We start from the raw sequence: 25,523 nt of genomic DNA on the forward strand, positions 1-25,523 counted from the left end.
TGCACTTCACTTAATTACAAGAAGCATATGCTGCCGGGTTAATCACATTTTATGAGAAATTCCTAATGGAAATGCTGGCTTCATGCCAATATCGACTAGTGAATAGGAAGCAAGGTTTTCAAAGTGTTTCTATAATAGTAAAAGAATAGAATAGATTAATGGAAACCTGACAGGAGATTTATTCTGCCTGAAATACAACCAGCATGAGACCGGAACAGCCTCCCTCGCTACCTCCTTTTAGAGACAACAGTTCAAAAAGGATTCAGAAATGGGGAGAAAAGTTAAAAGAGCGGTTACCCTCTGGATTCTCACAGCCTGGCTTGGCATAATTACCAGGTGTCCACCAGGTCCACCTAGTGTAGCTAAATGAGGACATGACAAATGCACGATTACCTCATTCTTCACTATGCCAGTATATTTTCTTCTCTCTTCTCAATGATTTGCATTCAATTTCCTATTGTCTGGTTAACTCACTTCTTACATTTTCCACCATGATTACTAATTGATCCTCTACTGAGACTTGATGTCTGACCTTAACTTGCCAGGTCCCACATCATCTCCTATGCCTACGATCCTGGCAATGACTAGACATGAGCGGATCAGGCAAAATTTGATTTTGCCTGTTCATGCCAATTTTCCCTGGAAATCTGATTCGCAGAGAAGTTATTCTCCACAAATTTAATGCACCATATTACATAAACATAAGAAGTAAAAAATATTTTAAAAATATTTATACTCACCTTAATGCTCACCCCATTGGCCCCTCTGCTCGTCATCATCACACGTCCGGTCCTTGTCGCATGATCTCATCATCCCTACGAGTACTGAAATCCCCACCTCTTACGCCAAGTTAGTACTTCAGTCTTTGATGAGCCCTGCGAAGGTTCTGCGCAAGCACGTGGAAGTCCACAGAGTCATAACGTCATATGGTGCACTGTGAACTTGGGATCTCAGCGATCTTGGCGACAGTAAGAAAATGCAACGAGGACCGGAAGGATGACGGTGAGGAGCGCAGGGGCCAGAGCAGTGATTGATAAGGTGAGAACTGCTTTTTTTTTTTTACATTTTTTAACCTTTTGATAGGTGTTTATGGATCAGAAAAATAGTGGCAAGCATCTGCCATTTTACTGAAAAAATTGTGCAACGAAGATTTTTGGAATATACAGTTATATGAAAAAGTTTGGGCACCCCTATTAATCTTAAGCTTAAAGTTTTATAAAAATTGGTGTTTTTGCAACAGCTATTTCAGTTTGATATATGTAATAACTGTTGGACACAGTAATGTTTCTGCCTTGAAATGAGGTTTATTGTACTAACAGAAAATGTGCAATTTGCATTCAAATAAAATTTGACAGGTGCATAAGTATGGGCACCTCACCAGAAAAGTGACATTAATATTTAGTAGATCCTCCTTTTGCAAAAATAACAGCCACTAGTCGCTACCTGTAGCTTTTAATGAGTTCCTGGATCCTGGATGAAGGTATTTTTGACCATTCCTCTTTACAAAACAATTCCAGTTCAGTTAAGTTTGATGGTCGCCGAGCATGGACAGCCCTCTTCAAATGATCCCACAGATGTTCAATGATATTCAGGTCTGGGGACTGGGATGGCCATTCCAAAACATTGTAATTGTTCCTCTGCATGAATGCCTGAGTAGATTTGGAGCGGTGTTTTGGATCATTGTCTTGCTGAAAGATCCATCCCCTGCGTAACTTCAACTTTGTCACTGATTCTTGAACATTATTGTCAAGAATCTGCTGATACTGAGTGAAATCCATGCGTCCCTCAACTTTAACAAGATTCCCGGTGCCGGCATTGGCCTCACAGCCCCAAAGCATGATGGAACCTCCACCAAATTTTACTCTGGGTAGCAAGTGTTTTTCTTGGAATGCTGTGTTTTTTTGCCGCCATGCATAACGCCTTTTTGTATGACCAAACAACTCAATCTTGGTTTCATCAGTCCACAGGACCTTCTTCCAAAAAGAAATTGGCTTCTCCAAATGTGCTTTTACATACCTCAGCCGACTCTGTTGTGGCGTGCTTGCAGAAACGGCTTCTTTCGCATCACTCTCCCATACAGCTTCTCCTTGTGCAAAGTGCATTGTATAGTTGACCGATGCACAGTGACACAATCTGCAGCAAGTTGATGCTGCAGCTCTCTGGAGGTGGTCTGAGGATTGTCCTTGACTGATCTCACCATTCTTCTTCTCTGCCTTTTGTTATGTTCTGCTACCAAAGCTAAGGAAAGAGAGGAGATCTGTCCCTACGATAGAACTCAGCTGAATCCCTACGATGTAACAGGGGACCTGATCCTGCGATCAGACCTGCTAAAGTCCTAATCTAGTCTGTACGAAGACCTATAGATGTGGGGAGGGAATCCCTACAAGTACTAAGGACTGGGAGGAATATGGGACACCTCCTAACAGAAATAGTAGCAGACAGACGAACAAACAAAATAGATAGAACATAGAGGTCCGTAGACCAAGCAAACTAACAGAGTTAGATACAGAGCACAGGCTAGCTAGAAAGTAGATATACAATGAAGTCCAGCAAAGCCAGAAGGGCGGAGCAGGATTAAATAGGCCAACAAGGTCATGTGACCAGCAAAGGAAAAAAAAACTAACAGCAAGGTTCTAACACCTTTCTGATGTTTTTATTGACCTGCCACTTCTGGCCTTAACAAGAACTGTCCCTGTGTTCTTCCATTTCCTTACTATGTTCCTCACAGTGGAAACTGACAGGTTAAATCGCTGAGACAGCTTTTTGTATCCTTCCCCTGAACAACTATGTTGAATAATCTTTGTTTTCAGATCATTTGACAGTTGTTTTGAGGAGCTCATGATGCCACTTTTCAGAGGAGATTCAAACAGGAGAACAACTTGCAAGTGGCCTCTTTAAGTAGCTTTTCTCATGATTGCATACACCTGGCTATGAAGTTCAAAGCTCAATGAGGTTACAAAACAAAAAAAAGTGCTTTAGTAAGTCAGTAAAAAGTAGGTAGGAGAATTTAAAAAAAGAAAATGATAAGGGTGCCCATACTTATGCACCTGTCAAATTTTGTTTGAATGCAGATTGCACATTTTCTGTTAGTACCATAAACCTAAATTCAAGGCAGAAACATTACTGTGTCCAGCAGTTATTACATATATCAAACTGAAATAGCTGTTGCAAAAACACCAATTTTTATAAAACATTAAGCTTAAGATTAATAGGGGTGCCCAAACTTTTTCATATAACTGTATGAGTAGAATTCAATTTCCCTCGAATATATATTCTCATCTCTAGTAGTGACCTATGAGCAGAAAATAAACATTTGACTGTTGATCAGATTGTTCACTTTTGTTAGATAAGTGTCTTCAATGGTGCTCATGAAGTAGTCCAAAATGTCACTGAGATCGGTAAGGCCACATTCACATTGCATTGTGTGTTTCCCGTCGGGGCATAAGTCCGAAATCCTCCGCAAAACGGGGTCTGGATGTATGTTGTGGGCGGGGCCATAGACTGCAATGGTGATGGCAGAGCGAACGTGCACTCTTCCGTGCACTTTTTTCAGGAGTGTACGCCTACAGGAGGCAGACATTCAGATGCAGTAACCTACCTCCTGTGGGCGTACACTCCTGAAAAAAATGCACAGAAGAGTGCACGTTCGCTCTGCCATCACCATTGCAGTCTATGGCCCCCATCAGCGCATACATCCAGACCCCGTTTTGTGGAGGATCTCAGACTCATGCTCCAATGGGGACACAGAATGCAATGTGAAAGCACCCTAATTATGGAGTAATCCAAAAAGTCACCAAGAACACATACCCACTTACATTCCACCAGTTTATAGAATGAACAGGTACATTCTATAATTCAATTTGTAAGTGTAAAAAAATATAAAGGTTATGGTCCTAATTCATTTTTTGCATTTCCACCTTTTTTGTCTAGTTTTTCATGTTTTTTCCACTTGAGGTTGCTCAGCTTTGGCACAAAAGAACTCCAGTCCCTCTTTGCAATGATTTTATCTACACCTGAAACTAGCACATTTTTTGCATCATTTTAGAGGGACGTACAACTTTCTACTTATGCATTTTGAAGTGTTTTGTGCCCAAAAGCGTTAATGAATGCCACAGAACAAAAAAAGAAGTGACTTAAAAACCCTCCCATAAATGATGAATCAGATGTAAACCTGTACCCATACAACCCAGTCACAAATTACTAGGCATAAGAACATAAACCAGGTTTGATGCTGTGATACCGACAGTTCTTCCTATATTTCATATTCATGAATTACCATATTTTTCGGACTATAAGACGCACTTTTCGTCTCCAAAATTTTGGAGGAAAATGGGGGGTGCGTCTTATAGTCCGAATGTTGGGCGTGGGGAGCACTGAATGTTCATGCTCCTTAATAGCGGTATACAGTGTAGCCGCGCTGCGGCTGCTGCTGCCGGCTATCTCCTGTGCCCGCTGTTAAGGGGTATGAATATTCAACGTCTCTCCACGCACTGTGTGCCGGCTATGAAGGAGAGTGAAGTCACTGCTCTCCGCGCACACAGTCCCGGCGTGTGGGGAGCAGTGACTTCCGGCAGCTGATCTCTCCATGTGACGTCATGCGCGGCTCACATGGAGAGATCAGTGCAGGCAGACCGGACGCAGCGCTGGAGGAGAGAGAAGAAAGGTGAGTAGGAGTGTTTATTTTTTTTTAATGTGCAGCATGATGGGGATTAGGGGGACCATGCATACTAGGACAGGGATTAGGGGTGCCATGCATACCAGGACAGGGATTAGGGGTGCCATGCATACCAGGACAGGGATTAGGGGTGCCATGCATACCAGGACAGGGATTAGGGGTGCCATGCATACCAGGACAGGGATTAGGAGTGCCATGTATACCAGGACAGCTATGAGGGGTGCCATGCATACCAGGACAGGGATGATGGGTGCCATGCATACCAGGACAAGGATTAGGGGTGCCATGCATACCAGGACAGGGATTAGGGGTGCCATGCATACCAGGACAGGGATTAGGGGAGCCATGCATACCAGGACAGGGATGAGGGGTGCCATGCATTCCAGGACAGGGATGAGGGGTGCCATGCATACCAGGACAGGGATGAGGGGTGCCATGCATACCAGGACAGGGATGAGGGGTTCCATGCATACCAGGACAGGGATGAGGGGTGCCATGCATACCAGGACAGGGATGAGGGGTGCCATGCATACCAGGACAGGGATGAAGGGTGCCATGCATACCAGGACAGGGATGAGGGGTGCCATGCATACCAGGACAGGGATGAGGGGTGCCATGCATACCAGGACAGGGATGAGGGGTGCCATGCATACCAGGACAGGGATGAGGGGTGCCATGCATACCAGGATAAGGATGAGGGGTGTCATGCATACCAGGATGGAGGGATGCCAGACATACCAGGATGGGGATGGGGACCACGTATAAAAGGAAGGGGGGGCATATATACCAGGATGGGGGATATTGTCAGAATTGGGGGATATTACCCCTATACCAGTGTCAGCTGAAGACCCCCTCCCCCTTAAAAGTGCATCATGACGACATTTTTTGCTTAAATTTTTATTTTTTTATTTTCCTCCTCTAAAACCTAGGTGCGCCTTATGGTCCGGTGCGTCTTATAGTCCGAAAAATACGGTACGCTATGTTTTTCAGTTTACTACAGAACCCAGGAATATTCTCTATTCAGAGCTATAAATCTTTACCAAGACAGATCTCTGATATATTCTTGGAAAGACTACATGTCATAAAGTACTCTGTGCTATGTATAAATACATACAGTAAATGTCCCTCATCTATTTACTGCTCCCACTGGCATTTTATTAAGACAAAGTGAATCCATGGATTTTATAATTTCATTCAGAGCGCATTAAACGGATTACTTTCGGGAGTAATAAGTAAATTAATTGTAAAGATTTCCTCCACTTCGGCTTTTAATTTAGAAGAATCATTTTTATTGTTTTTCACAAACTCCAAAGATGTTCATTTATCTCCAGAATGTATAGTTAATCAGAAGAGCAACATCCTTGACGTGCATTTCGAGGTTCTCATGGGGCCTATTTAGGAGTATAGAAGCCGGCGTCACATTCAGAGCACTGGGGGACAGCTCCCCTCTTGTAGGCTTATGCATTTCATTAAGAATGTTCACACTATGTTCAGTTCTCATTAATCATTAATGTTTAATCCTTACCAGAAGCTTAACCACGGCCTATTCTAGGAGATTGAAGCCCACTGGGACCACTCAAAAAAAATCTTAAAGAGAAGCTTGCTAGTGTCCATTATTTTACAGCATTATAACTAAAAAAATGTAAAAAAGTTAAAAGTAATAAAACATTAAAGAGGCCAGCTACCAGGTCAAAAGTGGCCATATTGTGCTCTTATTTTACTCCCCTGCTTTGCTGAGTATTTTAATTGTTGTCATCTTTAAATCCGTCATACGATTCTACAGCTATGGGCTGTTTTATTCAGAACTAATTTTTATGGACTTCAAAGGGGTTGTGCGGCCTTAGGATACAAGTCTGCAATCACTCTCTATGATTGCAGACTTCTGAATCTTGACAACACGCACGGTCAGGATTCTCTGGTACCGGCGCCGAGTTCAGCGGGCGCGTTACCACAAGTATGCGATTTGCATACATTCGGTCGTGTGAAAACCAGACGTGCGTGGCCTCACTCAATAAGTGAATTGAGCAAGGCTGGACACGTCTAGTTGGAATGCAGCCAAAAGTATGCAAATCGCATATTTGCAGTCACATGACCTCCTGCTCGAGTGTTAGCACAGGAGAATCCTCACAGTGCACGTTGTGGGAGTTCACAAGTCTACAATAATATAGAGTGACTGCAGACTTCTACTCTAAGGTCGGACAACTTCTTTAACAAGGAGATGTGGCTCCCAGGATTCTCTGGAGACGTGTTTTTAGGCTGCTCTAAATAATTACGGTACTCGATGATCATTGCCCTTTTTGTAAAGACTATAAAAACTTACACTAAATAAAAAGGCTCATATAGTCAGAATTGTATGGCAGATTTAAAGAAAAAAAAACAAAAAAACAACCTGATTACTCAGGTGAGCAGCCAGAATAAAATAAGAGCAAAAACTCCCAGTGAGGCAGGAACATTTTCTAATGCCAGGAAATTCCTTTAGACCTCTTTAAATGGAATCTGTCACCCCTCTGGGAGATATCAGACCGCTACTATGGGCATACAGGTGATAGAAAAGTAAATCTATACATACCTGTATGGCCCATGGTAGAGGTCTGATTGCAGAGAAAAATAGTTTTATCTTTTTGGTTTTCAACAGGCTTGGCGTCCGGGGGATGCCAAGCCATGCCCGCCTATCTGATTATTACTCCCCTAAATCGCCGCCTATCAGCCTAGTAACCATTTTCCCTCCACCGCACGTCACAGGGCGCTATGATGTGCGCTTTCCTTCCTCACCTCCCGTCGTATGCGCAAATTCTAGATCGTGCTTTGTTTCCTCCCGGCCGGGTTTCTATGTATTGTATGCCGCAGTGCTGTATTGCGCAGGCGCCGGGAGTCACTGTGACTTCCACTCCAGTGACTCCCAGCGCATAACAAGAAGGTTTTCTGCGGCACTGCGCTCATACAAACCCGGCCGGGAGGAAACAAAGCGCGAACTAGAAGAGCAGCGCTTTGCGCATGCGCCGGGAGGTGAGGAAGGATAGCGCACATCATAGCGCCCTGTGACGTGCGGGGGAGGGAGGTAAAATGGTAACTAGGCTGATAGGCTGCGATTTAGGGAAATAATAATCAGATAGGTGGGCATTGCTTGGCGTCCCCTGGACGCCAAGCCTGTTGAAAACCAAAATGATGAAACTACTTTTATCTGCAATCAAACCTCTACTATGGGCCATACAGGTATGTATAGATTTACTTTTCTATACCCTGTTTGGCCATAGTAGAGGTCTGATAACTCCCAGGGGGTGACAGATTCCCTTTAAAGGGATTTCCTAGGATTACAAAAGATTCCGGCCTCTCTAAGAAAATGCACACTTTTGTCTATGGCTGTATCTGTTCCTGCAGCTCATCCTCATTCCATTAAATGGGACTGAGCTTCAATACCAGAATTAGCCATTAGCAAATGGAGCACTGCCTCAGGAAAAAAAGCTGACATTTTTTTTTCCAAGTCCTGGACACATTGTTTACAAGCACCTGTCATTATTTGTGTAGTTTGCGGTGCTGTGTAGTTGGATATATACTGGATAACCCATCATGGACATCTTGCACATGTCCCCACCATGGCCAGTGCTAGGCTGCAGTGGCCTACGTCTCATTAACGCTGCAGGCAGGCAAACCGTGACATGTAGAGAGGCAGCACTGGAACAATAAGTTTTATTAATTTAGTCCATTTTACCCTCTTGGTCAAATTTTATCCATTCTCAGAATACATCTTAAAATAAAAAATGTTCAGTTTTTCATCTTCATAAAAGTGTTACTTAAAACTACAGGTAAGTGGCAGATGGGCAGAATGCTCTGTACAGATTGTTGGCTTGATGCATGGTAGCATTGCCAGTGATGTCCCAGTAAATCCATATGCTAGAGTGTATATACTTGTGGCAGAATTTATTTGGATAGTTGTGGAAAATGTTTATCTGTAAAAGCTTAAAATGAGTTGTCTGAAACTGAGAAATTATAGGGGTTGTTTGGCCTTAGGATATAAGTCTGCAGTCACTTTATGTGACTGCAGACATATGAATCCTCACAGTGAGCGGACTGTGTGCTGTGAGGATTCTCTGGTGCCGACACCGTGAGAGGGCGGTCATGTGATTTGCATCCTTCCGGTCACATACCAACTAGACGTGTCCATTCTTGCTCAATGCACTTGCATTGAGAGAGGCCGCACACGTCTAGTCAGCACGTGACCGCATGTATGCAAATCACATATGTTCAGTCACCCGCACTCAGCTCCAGTCACCAACAGTGGAGGATCCTGACATGTTGAAGTGCGCTCACTGTGAAGATTCACAAGTCTGCAGTCACATAGAGTGACTGCAGTCTTGTACTCTAAGGCTGGACAATTCCTTTAATATGCCATCATTAGGATAGATCCTCCATATAATATTGGTAAAAGTCTGACACCCAGCTCTCCCACTCAGCTGAGACTGGATGCCACGGCTTAAAAAAATACAGTATATGGTAAAGGAATACCAGAGCGCCATGCGCTATGTAGTGGCTATTCTTGGGTACTGCAGCTCAGCCCCTGTTCCAGTAAATGTGAACTGAGATGCAGTATTTGAGAACTGATTGACTACAGCCAAATAACTGCAATTGGAGGTTGAGATAGACAGGTCCGAGTTATTTCAGAATGTCTCTCTAGTGTAATGTTATGGGGCTGCTAAATTACAGGGTCGCTTTCCATTTACTACCGGTTAGTAAAGCTGAAACATCTTTCATCATCAACTTAAGGAGTCAGAAGAAGCAAAAGACATGAATGGCTGCAGATGAGCGTAAATCACTGAAGGACTCACCTTAGCTTCTGATTGTACTGTTTAACTTTCTCGAGTGAAGCAGCATTAATCTGGGCCTGAAATTCTTCAATAGAGACATTATCCTTGTAATAATAGCCGTCCATACTCTCCAGAGCTGAAATAGGAAGAGATATTGCTCTTATTTTTTATCTCCATTTTAGCCTGGAACATTGCACAGTCTCATGCTATTCTGATTTTATAGTCTCGGAGTGATTTTTAAGATGAGCAGCCATCAATTGTCGGGATCATTAAAAGAATAGACATAAAAAGCAAGAAATAGGAGAACATCTATAGGCAACTTATAAATGAAATGTTCTAGAGTATGTAATGTCCAGAGATGGCTAATAATAAAGATGATGATTTATCATTTTATATCACTTGCCGCATACACTATACTGGGTCCAGCCATATAAACTATCGTTACAGGGTTTTTTTCACAAAGTTCACACACCTTTAACAACCCTTTGTAATAAGTCCTATTGGGGCAAGTTTAGGTATTTAAGGCTCACAACATGTTTTAACATCCTTGTAAAACTGTTTGAACGACATTAAACAAGATGGTTCTCCTTATGCCTAACCTGTACCAGCCTCTTGTCATAGATGTGCATTACACAAGAAAAATGATCTGTTCAGATCCTGTTGTTCAACAAAAGAGAATAATTAGTCTTCTTTCAAAGTTTGCGGCCAAGGCTACCGGCTTCCCTAGGGTCCCAGAGTGGCTGGTTACCTAGGTAAGGAGTGTGAGCCTCTAGTAAGCTCTATGCTTTAGAACAGTGTTCCTCAACTCCAGTTCTTAAGAGCCACCAGCAGACCATGTTTTCAGGATTTCCTTAGCATTGTACAGATGATGGAATTATCACCTAAGCAATACTAAAGAAATCCTGACGTTAGGGCTCACTTTGTGAGGTGGATCCAGGTGGGCACATGGATCCCAAGAGTTGATGGAGTAGCAGGAAGGCACATATGGAGCGAGGCATTGGAGCAACGGATGCCGCAGGTATACAGGACACAGGAAAGCACATATGGAGCAAGTATTTGAAGCAGTGGAGGCCGCATGTGGATAGGATGAAGGAAAGTCGAAGACAATGCAGGCAGAGGCAAGGCAGGAGCAGGTAATGGTGCCCAGTAAAACGCACAGAACCAAGAGTCTTAATACCATGACATAAGTGTGTGTTTGGTGAGACTTATATAGGCCTAAGCATATGATGACATGGGAGCATGCTGGGCCACATGTAAAACCTGACGTAGAGCCAGGCACCGGTTTTAGACAAAGTGGGGCCCTGGGCAAGAGTTTAAAGTAGGGTCCTAAATGCTCACATATTGCACCATCACACTCAAAGATTTTGGCTGCATTTACATGTGCTTAGTTCAGACTGCTAAATGAGTACGACCAACAATATTGAAGTCTTCCAGCGCTTGTTTCCAGGCCTCTTTACACTGGCTGAGGAAGAATATGGGCACAGAACAATCACTACTAGATCAATCTGCCCCCAAAAGTATCATGTTGTTATCAGCAGCATATCTGCAGTTTACACTATGCGATGTGCTGCTGAGAACAATGATTTCTTCCGGCATAAATAATCCAATCACTCGATGAATGAGCAGCATTTTGCTTGTTTGTTAGGAGATTGCTGACATATTTACATCTATGAACTCTGGTCTGCGCTGCCAGGATTTATACATATACACACACAGTATGTCATACACACATAGTATGCTACACACATATGTATAAAAACACATATCACACACGCATGTATACATACAAATAACACACACGCATGTATACACACACATAGCACACACACACATATATAAATGTATGTATACACAGAGCACATGCACACATGTATACAGAGCACATACATACACATATGTCTTTACATATACATATATACTAACAAGAGTTCATACATTCTAGGCTAAACCACATACACAGAGACACAGATATAGACAGAGACACACACACACACATGTCCATTCACATCATGTGTTTGTTATACAGGAAAGCTCCTCTAGAGAGAGCTTCTCTTTGTGACCACTTATACTCTGGCCAAGAGATGAGGATTCTGAACACAGGCTCCTTATATTAATTAAGAATTACCTAAAAATGTTTAATGAAATGTTTTACAAACTGGAGATTCAGTAAGAAGAACGCTTTCATAGGATCATCAATCATTTTTTTTTTACAATCTAACTATGGGGTTAGTAATGGGGGTGTCTTAAAGATGCCTATCCATTACTAACCCCTGGACTTGATGTCAGTGGCCATAAAACAGCAGACATCAACCCCACAACTATTTCCCCACTTGCCACCGCACCAGTGCAAGTGGGAAGAGCCAGGCAAGGCACCAGAATTAGCATCTGATAGTTGTGCCTTTTCTGCGGTGGCCGCGGGCTGCTATTTTTAGGCGGGGGGGAGGCCCCGTACCAGTCTGAGAATACCAGCCCACAGCTATCTGTCTTAGCTTAGTCGGTTGTCAAAAATGAAGGGGACTACACGCCTTTTTTTAAACTATTTATTTAAATAATTTAAAAAATGGCGTGGGACCCCTCTATTCTTCATAACCAGCCATGATAAAGCTGACAGATGAGGTTTACAGCCCAGTTTTGTCTGCGCTGGTTATCAAAAGTAGAAGAGACCCCACTTCATTTTTTACATTTACTTATAGCACAGGCGCTATATAGCACTTTTATCAGTGACAGTGGGCGTACGCTGATGAGAGAAGCACTCTCTCATCAATTGACACCTGTGACCGGCAGTAAACTTTTTACCGCCGGTCACAGCTGCTGGCTCACATGTTGTCATCTGACAGCGTGGGACCCGCAGCTCTCAGACCAGCGGTAACGATCTTACCACTGATCAGAGCCGCCGATGTTTCTAGCACTGTCACACAGATGACAGTGTGGGAAACAGCTGATGTTCGGGGTGCCAAACTCGAACAGTAACACAGACTTCCTGGGGAAGTCTGTGTTCGGGGTCCATGCTCGGACACTGGGGTTCGGGTACCCCCATCACTAGTCTCTATTTTTTTGTCGTGTACAAAAGACCAGTCCTGGTGGAACCTTATGAGATAGAAACAAATGGATATTTGAAGGCTGTCCCATTGAAAACCTACAGTTCTGATAATAGATCTATTTGAAAAAAAAAATCAGAAATAAACATACGTTTTACAAGGATACTAAAACATGATGTTAACTTTGCGAAAATTGCTGTAATTATGTATTTAAGCTAATATTCTTCTTGAAAATTCTGCATTAAGATCAGGAGATCAAATTTCCTTGCTAGAAACTATTGTGGTGGATCTCTGGAGGACTATAGTCAGCTAGTGGATTGTATGACTGATAGCTATAGAAAACTATTTCAGCATTTTTTATAATGAGCTGGGGAAGATTAACAGCTCTGTGCTCATTTGGGCTTTGACTTTGCTATGGATTGCTCAATGTCAAACATTAAAGGGGTTTTCTGACGAACAAAAGTTCATTTTAATTAATAGATCTTTGAATAATAATAACTTCCACAATTGAATGTATTTAAATAAAATGTTCCTGTGCTGAGATAATCTTATAAATGTTCCCCCTGTGTAATGGTTGTGTCTGACCGTACAGGGACATGGTCTGATCATACCACATCTCCTGGACAGGGGAGGAAGGAACAGAGCATACAGACATTACAGCAGGGGATTGCAGCTGATTCTTTCTTTGAAGTAAAACATTGCTTAAAAACAGGCAGGGAGATGTTTTACCTCACAAAAAGAATCACCTGTGATACCAATGCTGTAATATCTGTGTACTCTTTTGCTTCCTCCCTCACCCAGGAGATGTAGTATGATCAGACCATGTTCCGTACACGGTCAGACACAGCCATTACACAGGGGAACATTTATAAGATTATCTCAGCACAGGAACCATTTATTTAAACACACCCAATTGTGGAAATTATTATTATTCCAAGATCTATTGATTACAATCAACTTTCGTTCATGGGAAAACCCCTTTAAGGTGGCCATATGCTATGTTATGTTAGCTGTCATCCAACTGACTATCCCTGCTGACCCCCTGACACATGTGCGCTAGGCTTGGTGCAACATAGATGTGTAATGAATAGAAGGAGAGAAGTAACGACAGCATAAACATTAGAAAATGGGCTGACAAACTATGGTTTTTCGGTAGAACGGTCAATCATTTGGCAATGGCCTCAATCATATTCCAGACTATATCAGACAATGTTGGATTGCTTTGGCCGATTACACAGCCGGTGTAGAACATCAGCCAAAAAAAATCTAACACAGTTTTTAACAACATTCGTCGGTTAATCGCTGTTAGAACCCTCCTGTTTGTTTTTTTTCCATCTTGTGTTTTGTGGTCACGTAACCATCTGCCTTTATATTCCAGCTCCGCCCTTTTGGCTGTGCTGGAATTCAGTGTTTGACTGTTTCTCTAGCCAGGTGCTTCTTTGCCTTTCTCTGTTCGCTTGGTCCTTCTGGGACCTCTAGTACCTTTTTGTCAGTTTGTCTTTTTCTGTTCTGCAACAACTTTTCTGTTTAGGAGGTGTCCCATTTTTGTTCCAGTCCTTAGTTCTTTTAGGGACCCCTCCCCTTATGCTATAGGTCTTCGTTCAGACTAGCCTACGACAAAGGCGGGTCTGTTCGCTAGGAACAGGCAGCCCGCTACATCGTAGGGATTCAGCTTAGTCTTACTGTAGGGACAGCTTTCCCCCATCTTTCCTTAGTACTTGTTGCAGATCATAACAGTCGCTGCTCCAAACAAAAGAACATTTGTCTCATCGCACCAGCCAACGATCATTCATTATGATCGAAAGGCACCATTTCATACAACTTTGATCTAATGTGTATGGATTCCCTAAGTCACTGCCTGATACCTCTGGAGGCAGCTTGTCTTCCCTGGAAACTAAAGGAAGTCGCCATCAACATACAACATCACTGATGTTTTCTTCCCCTGACATCATCTATCAAGGATTGTCAGCTGGTCCTTTTGGAATTGGTGGGTTTGGCGAACCTTTCTATAATTTGAAGGGGTCTTTCTTTGTCAATGCAAAAAATGTTTGTGTTTTTAAACGGAGTTAATTGCTTACTTGTGATGAGTGAGCATGCTCGCCACTGCTCGGTACTCGCCCAAGCATCTCAGTACTCGAGATACTCGGAGCTCGCCGAGTACTTGCGCGATGCTCAGGCGGATGCTCGGGTCCCCGTCCTGCATGTTTGGCGCTATTTAGAGCGCCAATCAACATGCAGGGATTGCCTGCCACTCACTGTAACACCGCAGCCATGGTAGTTGTGGCATTACAGTGATTGCCCAAATCGATGGGAACAGTGCTCACAGTGAAACATGAAAAGCCGGCAATTCAGCAGTGGCATACACCGGTACCCGACAATTTAGAACAGAAAGAATAGAGCATCAAACATAGATTAGATAGATAGAAACATGTCAGTCACATATATAATAAGTACAGTGACAGTGTTGGTTACTGTACTTGTCATTTAGTGTAAAGGATTTATTTGAAAAAAAAATTGGCGTGGGATCCCCCGTAATTTTGCTAGCTATTAAAATAGGGGGACCCCACGTCATTTTTTTTTGGGTCCCCCATTTTAATAGCTAGTAAAGGCTAGGTATTCAGCTGGGGGCTGATATTAGTAGCCTGGGAAGCTCCGTGGGTATTACCCCTTCCCAGGCTTCAAACATCTGCCCCAGCTGTCTGCTTAACCTCCGCTAGAGACTAAAATTACGGGGAACCCCACGCCAATTTTTTTTTTAATAAATCGTTTATTTTAACACTAAATGACAAGTACAGTAACCAACACTGTCACTGTACTTATTATATAGGTGACTGACATGTTTCTATCTATGTAATATATGTGTGATGCTCTAATTCTTTCTGTTCTAAATTGTCGGGTACCGATGTTATAACTGTATGCCGCTGATGAATTGCCGCCTTTTTTAAAGAGACGGGTGCATGAAAACCGGAGGGCACTAGTGTTTTCCGAGTGCCCTGCTATGTTTTTCATGCACCCTCCTATATACCCTGCCTGCCTGTCTGCCTACATATTCTGCCTGCCTGCCATGTTTCATTGTGCACTGTTCCCATCGATTTGGGCAATTTTTGACCTTCTGCAGACCGCCGGGGATGACCACCAGAAAAATGCTGGAGTTTCCCATAGACTTACATTGGGCTCGTTGCTCGGGTCGAGCACCTGAGTATCATGATGTGCTCGGCCCGAGCTTCAAGCACCCAAGCATTTTAGTGCTCGCTCATCACTATTGCTTACCTTATAATGTAGTTTGTTATTTCATAGTTACAAGTAAACTCAGGAAATGATAATCCAATTTCCAGAAAACAAGCACCTATTTTTTTTTTGTGGCAAGAAAATATAAAACAAAAAGTGTTCACCTTGGGAAAATAGGACAGGATGAATTTTAAATCCTCCTCCGTTCTTCAGCCTTTGTGGAAGATGCTCAAAATGATAAATGTCTAGGTAGAAGTAAATTTTCAGAGCTTGTCGGCTTCCTTCTGCCTGATAGGTAATAGGAACGTCTGAGAATACAAGTGAAACGTGTTAGTAGTTTCCCATACAAAAGCACAGTGTGATAGTTTTATCGCCTTGATAGTCCAGTCACACTGAAGTCCGAATTGATTCTGCAGCACCAAATGAATGTCCTATCAGAGGAGCTCTTGTAGAGACGTCTGTATCATAGCAAGAGAGTGGATACAATAAATGCATGGAACTTCAATAAGCTCTATTGCTTAAATGAAATTCTGTTCTGTAACCTTTACTTATGGACTGTTATATTCAGTATTTGCAATCAAAGACGGTGATAAGCACAGTAATGGTCACGTCTTGTGCCAGTACCGGAATAGAGAATTTGGAGCATTAGTGCCTCCATGTTGATTAGCCAATGGGAATATAAGTCTTTCATGTCACCCAGTAGGCACTTTTTACACCCTCTCTATTATGGCATCTTATCGATTTTCTGTTACCTCCGCACATTTTGAAGTTTAAAGGATATAAGGATTTTTGCAATCTTTTATTCTCTATTTCCAGTGTCAAATATATATATACATCCAAGGGGATTGGTAAACAATCATAAATATCTGGAAATATCCTACTGTTTTGTATCTACAGCTCTTAGGCATAGTTATGTGCTTCTAAAGTTACAGAATATGGTTACAAATTAAAGGGATTTTCCATTTGTAGGTTTCTGGCCGGTAATAACCAGAGCTATGTTAAAGTAACAAAATCTGAGGGTACTCACCCTGCCTTGCTGGGTCTGGGTTGTTGCACTGGTTTCTGGGTACTGGCTGCAGCAATGACCTCATAACTACAGCACACTTAACCACTGCAGCCAATCAATGAGCTCAGTGGCTCTGTCAATGTAGGTGGCAAGAGTTGCTGAGCTTGGTGATTGCAACAGACAGAACACAGATCATAGAGAATCAGCAGAGAGCCAGTGTTAGACCCAGGGAGGAAGAATACAACTTTTAACTCAATCCTAGCCAATAGAGGCCAATGTAACGATGGTGGGTGTGGACCCACTGCGCCATGGGCCGGACTTACCTAGGAGGGGCATAACTAAGTGACTACCGAGTGTTCACTAGAGCTTCTGATGGAGAGGATAGGCTGGGCTGCCGGTAGTCACCAGGTACCACTCCAGGGCAGTCCCTGGGTCTGCAGCACCTGACCAGAGGTACAGAGGGGCAAAACAGAGGCATAGTCACACAGTCCGAGGTCAGGGCAGGCAGCACAGCATCAGTAAACTTGGCCAAGGTCAGGAGCTTAGAGGTCACGCAGGATGGGAATACTAGCCGGGTTGGTAAACAAAACGCAATACTGAGGCCAGCATAAACATGGACTAACAGGGTAGGAACCAACGTTCTAGCGAAGAGTGGAGAAAGGAGCTGCCTAATAAAGGCTCTGCTAACACGGGATAGGCCTGTGGAACCTGATCTCTGCAAGACACAGCAGGGTTAAATTCCTCCAGAGACCGGCCACACCCCTAAGGGTCGATGGATACCACATGCAGGTGCACCAGTGCTGAGGAGTGCAGAAGGAAACAAACTGAGCCAGACTGCGTGCCACGAGGAGAAACTGCAAGGTGAGTAGGGAGGCGCTGAGGAGGCATGTGAGTTGCTACGGTGACAGACAAAAACCTAAAGGTGAAAAATCCCCTTAGCCCTGTGTATGGTCTATTTTTGTAGCTATGTATTTATTTCACAGAAATAATCATTCTGATTGCAGTAACAGTTGATGGGAAGGTCCCACTGACTTTTTGTTAGTTTTATAAGGAAGTGTATAAAAATTGCAATAACCTGTATTTATTTTCCTTGAAAAATCTAATTTCTCTCTCCATGATTGATGGAGGCTCCTGGTGTGATGTATGAACCAAGTTGCGCATTTTGAGCTAATCAGAACTTTTCCCCATCTCTTCTCTCATAGCATACAGCCTCATATACCAGGGAAAAGTTCTGCAGCTGCACTCCCCTCTGCCCTTTCTATATGTCTTTCCCTTGCTATATATCTCTACTTTTTAATAGTAAAAGTTTTTTTTGTTATTCAGGAGTTTTTAGAACATTTACAGAGACGCTGCAGACAAAGTAAGAGAATCTGCATGGTGAGAAGTTTCATATATTCAGATATATGGGTATGTGCACACATTAAGTATTTGCTGCAAACATTTCAGCTGCAAATACTGAAGTGCTGTCAGGAAAAAAACAGCATAAAATATGCACGTTAGTGCAGCGTTTTTGCTGTATCTGTGATGAGTTTTTTTTACATGCATTTTTTATGCGTTTTTTCTCCATTCAGTAGAATAGGTGAAAAACGCTGCAAAAAAGTTGAAAGAATGGATATGCCGCAGATTGAAACCTCACCAAATCTGCAAGAAAAATATAAACAATATGTGCGTTAGATTTCAGGAATCTCATCAACTTTGCTGGTACTAGGAAATCCTTCAATTTTCATGGCAAAACTGCGTGGGGAAAAAAAGCAACAAAATCACAGCAGATACTTAAAGGAATTCTGTTAGTAGGATCAAACCTCTTAAGTCGTCTGTATGAGCATATAGGTCATAGGAAACTGAATAAAATGACACCTTAATATCTGCGTTCCTGTATCTTATTCTGTAGAAATCCATGTTTTTCTCATGTAAATGACCTCCTCCAGGCTCTGGGGAGGACACTGCCTGGAAGATAACTGCCTCCATAGATTATTATATATGATGGGGGAGTTACCAGTGTGATGTGTGATGGCCGCTCTCTGCTCTCCTGATCTCACTGCAGAGCTGTGTGTGATTATACCTGACACATCTGCAGGTTCCTCTCAGCTTCAGCCTCCAGCTCACAGGCAGACAGGGCTGCAATATGGTTGCAATACAGCAAAGCTCAGAGAGCTGCAAAAATGTGTTTGTAAGGAGACAAAGTTCAGTTCTACTGTTCCATGTTAGTTACTAGTCTCACACTGGAAACTCCCCCTTCATGTAAAATAATCCCTGGAGGCAGATTCTCATGCAGATCAGTGTCCGGCACATAGCCTGGAGCAGTTCATGTAAATATAAGAAAAACATGGATTTCTCTGGAATAAGACATCGGATCGCAGATATCAAGGTATCAATTTATTCAGCTTCCTATGGCCCACATGCCCATATAGAAGGCTTAGGAGGGTTCATCCTACTGACAGATTCCCTTTAACATGTGCACATACCCTATTACTGATTTTTCATCTTAATACATACTTGCAATTTGCGGCCCATTTTCTGCTTGTCTAAAGTAAAACATGACCTTCTCTAAATCGAACAGAGCAACAAGTGAGTCCTCCAACATGGCTTGCTCATCTGTCTGTAGGAGAAAAGACAAGTCCGAAGCAGGAGATGAAACACGACTGTATAATAGGTACCCACAGCAATGCATATAAAGAATTAATATAAATCAAATTACACAAGTACAATAAGCATAATAAATGGCTATGTGGAAGTGAAGACTAGAAGAACCGTATTACATTATAGGGCATTTCATAATATGCACAGTGGAGGCCACCAGAACAATGAAATACAAGATGAATACTCCCATTAGGTATCACTTGGTACATGTGCTTATCGAGTGCAGCAGTCATTTGCTCTTCACTCAATCTCTCATTTTTTTCCAAACTGTTTGTTGAAACATTCACATTATGAAGAACATCTGACAAATCCAACCAACAAAAGATTTCATTTCAGTTAAAAGAAAAAGAAGCAAAACAAAAAAAAAATCTATTATCATATATTATATTAAGGTAAAAAATATTCCCTAAAGTAGAAAAACAGTAACATAACCCTTAGCTTGAAAATTGTTAAAGGGGTACTCCACCTTTGCAAATGATGGTGACCTCCACTTTTGCTGTGATTAAAAGGTTGCCCATTCGCTAGGGAATACAATACAAACTTATCTCTCTCACCCACAAAGCTCTCCACCGTTCTGCACCACTCTATATCTCCTCCTTCATCTCTATCATCCTACCCGTGCTCTACATTCTGCAACGGACCTAAGACTAACGTCCTCCATAATCTGAACTCCCCACTCCTGTCTCCCAGACTTCTCTCGTCCTGCCCCAATTTTCTGGAATGCACTATCCCAGACAATCCGACTGATACCTAGACCCCACATTTTTAAGAGAGGCCTATCACCTCACTTCACTAATCTAACTCTTCCCTGTTCCCTCTTTTCCTCAGAATCTGGTCCTCTTTCTCATCGGTCTCCACATCCTCCATGCACCCATTAGCACTTGGTAACTGTACGAAGACAAATCCTGGCTGATCACCGGATCATGCAGCTCATGGGCAATAACAGACATCAGGAAGAGCGTCACAGACTCAGTCCTGGACCCGAGGAGTGTGAGTAAAGCAGTTTTTTGTTTTTTTTTAAACCCAGGGGTTTTTCTGAAAATAGAAAGAACCTTTAATTGATTGCATATCGTAGTGATAAGCCTTCATTTACTGAGTTAGGAATACCGATAAGGGTCTCAGTTTGTACAGCAAACCTTTCCAATACATATTTCTAATTGACTTAAAGGGGATTTTGGTACTTGAGATGGTAGAACCCAATACTTGATACTTGACTGATTGTTCAGGATCCCACCGCTGCACCTCGTACCAATCATAAGAATGGGGAACTTGTGTTCTCCATATGAATGGTGCTCGTATTTGAGCAAATAAGATGGTCGAGTGCAAGATGGGAAAAGCATCTCAAAATATTGAGGACCATACATATTTGATTATTGAGGTACTGACCGTTTTATTTACACAGGTACAGCACCACACATACAGTTGTGCCTGGTGCTGTAGCTGTGTTAATTTTACTTTAAAAAGTTTAAGCAACAATACCAGGCTCACAGCCCATATAGACGTGTGCAAACAATGGAGAAAGTGCACCTCCTTTATTCTGCTCAAATGTCCCCACCAATCAAATTTTAATGGCCTATCCTTAAGAGGCTCTTCAATTCTGCTGACTAACAATGGTCCCTGGAGTTGACTTTACTATCATTTTGGAAAGACCATCAATATTTAATTCCTGTAAATCCCCTTCAATAACAGCATCCAGTTATTAGTACGATACAGGGAAGTAATATCCATTACCATATTTGGGGAGAGAAGAGACTGGAAGTGGAAAAGAACACCGGCATTAGCGATCTGCTCCAACCACCTTCTACTGGCTTCTTGTGTTTCCACTTCATATTCTCTGTTGCTGTCATACATGTGATTTAATGCAGCCATAAGCTGTTCAGAGAAGGCACAGATGGTGGCCACTATACTCTGACAGAATACCATATCTCTCCTCAGCTGTACTTCACTATCTGCAGAGACAAACACAAGAAAAATCTGTAATAAATCACAGCAGCTACAACTTTCATTGAAGGGAATGTGTCACCAGAAAATGATCTATTGTTTAAATCATATTTTTATGTAAAATTTATAAAAAAAAAATGTTTTTTTGCAACTTTCCATATTACCAACTACTTTAAAAAGAGTTCTGAAATCTTGTAATTTTCACATTGACTATTAATACAATACTCATGCTTCATATTCAATAGTCTCATTATCATCAAAGACAGGATTACAATGACAAATAACACCTTTTATACAATAGACAAATGGGATCCCTCATTCACAACTGTGATGTCACAGCTGATCTCCTCCTTTCATAAAAGGAATCTGTTAGGAGGTTTTTTCTATGTAGTAATGGAGCAGTATGATGTAGGGGCAGAGTCCCTGCTTCCAGTGATGTGTCACTTGCTGGTCTGCATACTGTCATTTTGTTACAATCACAGTTTTCTCTGCTGGAGATCTAGCAGTTCTGTGCCTTGTATAATGTAACGCGCCCACACTACTGATTGTCAATGTACTGTGTACACAGAAAGCTACCAGAGAGCTGCTAATCAATGGGGGACCAAAAGGCACAAGGCAGCTTGTCCTATAGTAATAATCTCCTGTTGATAAAACACTGATTTTATTGAAACAGCAACATAAAGCTTAGTAAGTGATACTTCGCTGGAATCAATGTCTCTTCCCTTACATCATGCTGTTCTCAGAGTACTGTACATAGCAAAAACCTGCTGACAGATTAATTTTAACAATGATCTTTGCCCACACCAGATCATGCCTAGAAAGCTCTACTATAGAGATGAATGAGTCAGACTCGATCTATTGCTGATGTGGCTGCTGAAAAGAACAGGAAATGTCACTCTGCTTCCTCAAGGGGCATATCCTTAAGGAAGCAGAGGCGAAACGTACATCAGGCATACACCGCAGTAGGGTAGTAGTCTGGTAAATATCACCTTCTCCTTAATATGGTCTAAAATATTACACTTTATGAGAACTAATCCTATAATGTCTCAGAATATAATGACTTGAGCACATATGGTCTAATGGCTCTTTGTATTTAATAGGGGTACATCATACCTTATGTATGCATCAACTTCTTTTTTTTTATAAATGCATATTCTATTTTCAGTATAAATTTAGCTTACTTTGCACTATGCACCTTATTTAAAATGTATTTATTATGGTAGTGGGTGTGGCTGTTTCTTGTGGGATGTATAATTGTCATTGACAACCACATCAAATAGAATTCTGTGTTTTTACGGAAGCTCTGTGGCTTTGGCCATCTATATATATATATATATAATATACAGGGTGGGCCATTTATATGGATACACCTAAATTAAATGGGAATGGTTGGTGATATCAACTTCCTGTTTGCGGCACATTACTATATGGGAGGGGGAAAACTTTTGATGTGTCACATGACCCTCTTCCCATTGAAAAAAATAAAGTTGGATCCAAAATGGCCGACTTCAAAATGGCCGCCATGGTCACCACCCATCTGGAAAAGCTTTCCCCCTCCCATATACTAATGTGCCACAAACAGGAAGTTGATATCACCAACCATTCCCATTTAATTTAGGTGTATCCATATAAATGGCCCACCCTGTATAGCACAATTCATATATAGTGTGAGTCAAAAGTTAGGACACACCTGTTCATGCAGTAGTTTTCCTTGTTCTTATTCTGCTGTGTATGTGGAAGTTAAAGAAGAATTCCCATTAATATTTGTTTTTCATTAAATGTATGTATATGTGTATGGTGTGTAGTGTGAGTGTGTTAATATACTCACATGTGTGATGTCTCCGAGTCACAATGAATGACCTGGAAGAGGCTTTTACAATGTAAGTCTCTGGAGTGTCAGAACGCGGCTCCATAGGCTTACATTGTAAAAGAAACTTCTGGCTCAGACATAGAGAATAGAGCCATCTTGAGTGTCTGAATTCAGTCTTAATGTACTTTGGTCTGTAATGGATTAAATTGAATTCATACAAGATTTGACAAATGTTGATTTTAAATATGTTACCATGATTCAATGTGTTTAGGCTATGACTATGGGCACTTTGTTTGCCAGAAACACGTCAGTCTGTTACCAATGGAGAATATTTTTTATGCATTTAACTGGAATTTTCAAAAGTTTGGATACATCTGTTCTCGCAGTAGTTAACTTGTTGTTATTGGAATGTGCACATTATAGATCCATACTGAAGGCAGCAAAACCACTAATGAAAACTGATATAAAAACAAAGAGGAAAGAAAAACAGATATGCCTCGTCAAGGGTTCATCTTTGGCATTACCTTCCTTCAGAAAATAATTGCGACCATCAGGTATGTTTTGCAGAGGTAGTGTTGGTACACAGTTCCATACACTGCTAAGTAGGAGTGGACACTGACAGATTGGGGCTCCTGTGCAATAAGAGTGTCTGGGCCCCTCTCCTTTACAGATACTATACTCTATACCAGTGTTCCCCAACTCTGGTCCTCAAGAGCCACCAACAGGTCATGTTTTCAGGATTTCCTTAGTATTGCACAAGTGATAATTGCATCACCTGGACAGGCAATAATTCCATCACCTGTATAATAGTAAGGAAATCCTGAAATTTTATAGCCCATAGTGAGGGATATTATATGGGGTTTCCCCATTTGGTAAATATTATATAAACATCCCTCCAGGCTATTTTCAGTCCTCTTTTTCGGTTTTTGGTTTGGGATGAGTTTGATGCAAAGTGAAGGTAAAGCAGCTACCAAGTTCTCTGGGAACTCCTTCAACACTGTTTAAAAGCCATTCCAGGTCACGATCAGATGCTGCTGCTTGAGAGAATGCCTCGGGGTGTAAAGCTCATATGGGTTGCATCATAGTGCCAGTTTTTGGCTTAGGAAACGGCTTCTGGAGCAATGAGTATATTTTTAAATGTTTTTTATCTGTCTTGTCTTCGTTTTTGTGTCTATCGGAGACAGTGATTATTTACTGTAAGAGCAGTGAGATAAGGGATCTCTCTGCCACATGATGCTGTAATGGAGATTCACTAACAAGATTCAAAGAGGGCCTGGATGTCTTTCTTGAAAAACATAATATTACTGGTTCTGGCTACTAGATTTTGTTATGGGATGTTGATCTAGAGGAATAGTCTGAATGCCGTATGTGGACTTGGGAAGGATTTTTTCCCCTAAAATGGGGCAATTAGAATTTAGCTCATGTGATTTTTGCCTTCTTCTGGATCAACATGTTAGGGTATGTCTTGAACTCATACTTATGTCTACCTTCAACCTTAAAAAGTATAATCCTATAAAAAATGTATTTTATTACATTTTAGGAAGTGTAACCGTTCTTTTGTACGTGTATTTTCTTTTTTTGAATTGTTAAAGGGTGTAAAGCTATCAGAGAAAAGGGGGGTACTTTTGAGGAACCTAAGGTTTAACACATATTCCAGTTTGTTTCACAACTTCTCTTTACTCCTTTCTTCCAAATGTATACCTTTGTGGTTTTGCTGCTTTCATTCTGAATCTGTAATGTGCACATCCCAATAAGAAAAAGGAAATCCATTGGATGAACATGTGTGTCCAAACTTTTGACCGGTACTGTATATGTATATTTATATATCACTTTGGTAAATAACACTGACATGGTAATTACAATATATTATACTAGCTATCTAAAAATCTATGAAAGTCATATTTCTACATTCTTCTATCTACATCTTACTCATTTCCTCATGGGATTCATTCCTTCTAATTAGTTCTCTGATCTTCACATTACTTTATTGCTTGATACACTTTCAGGCTTCTTTGAATAGACATCAGTGGCTTAAAGCAATTTAAAATATCAATATAAATCCTTTAAAAACCTAAAGATGTGGAGACTTCAGTAACACTGTTTAATGGTTTTTATATACACTGACGAGCAAAAGGGTAACAATGTTGTGAACGTTTGACTTTCATGCTCCATATCTCACCATCCACTGCTGCTTTGAACGTAAGACTACCATCATTTTATAGACAATCATCTTGGTTATCTCATACATAAATTTGACTTACAACTACTTAGCATATGATTAGTTATGCAGATTCTTGTCATGTCACTGCATTGTTACGGTTTTGCTCCTGGTGGTGGAACAATCTTTTTCTTCCTGTATAATACAAATTACAACCTGTTCTCA

The 25,523-nt window shown here is 41.6% G+C and overlaps 1 protein-coding gene across 1 annotated transcript in view; it reads right to left on the reverse strand.

The window, feature by feature from the left end:
* The window catches only part of PREX2 (phosphatidylinositol-3,4,5-trisphosphate dependent Rac exchange factor 2), a 538,104-nt gene that overhangs the window by 111,872 nt on the left and 400,709 nt on the right, over positions 1-25,523 (reverse strand). The window contains exons 32-35 of the mRNA XM_073679425.1: positions 21,121-21,338; positions 19,246-19,348; positions 15,908-16,051; positions 9,499-9,613 (exon numbers count right to left, since the gene is read on the reverse strand). Of these exons, the coding sequence (XP_073535526.1) occupies positions 9,499-9,613; positions 15,908-16,051; positions 19,246-19,348; positions 21,121-21,338 (580 nt within the window). The remainder of the gene's footprint in view (positions 1-9,498; positions 9,614-15,907; positions 16,052-19,245; positions 19,349-21,120; positions 21,339-25,523) is intronic.

This window comes from Phyllobates terribilis, unplaced genomic scaffold (genome assembly GCF_046119375.1).
Source record: "Phyllobates terribilis strain yellow unplaced genomic scaffold, ASM4611937v1 Scaffold_4__5_contigs__length_816908805, whole genome shotgun sequence".
Lineage (NCBI taxonomy): Eukaryota > Metazoa > Chordata > Amphibia > Anura > Dendrobatidae > Phyllobates > Phyllobates terribilis.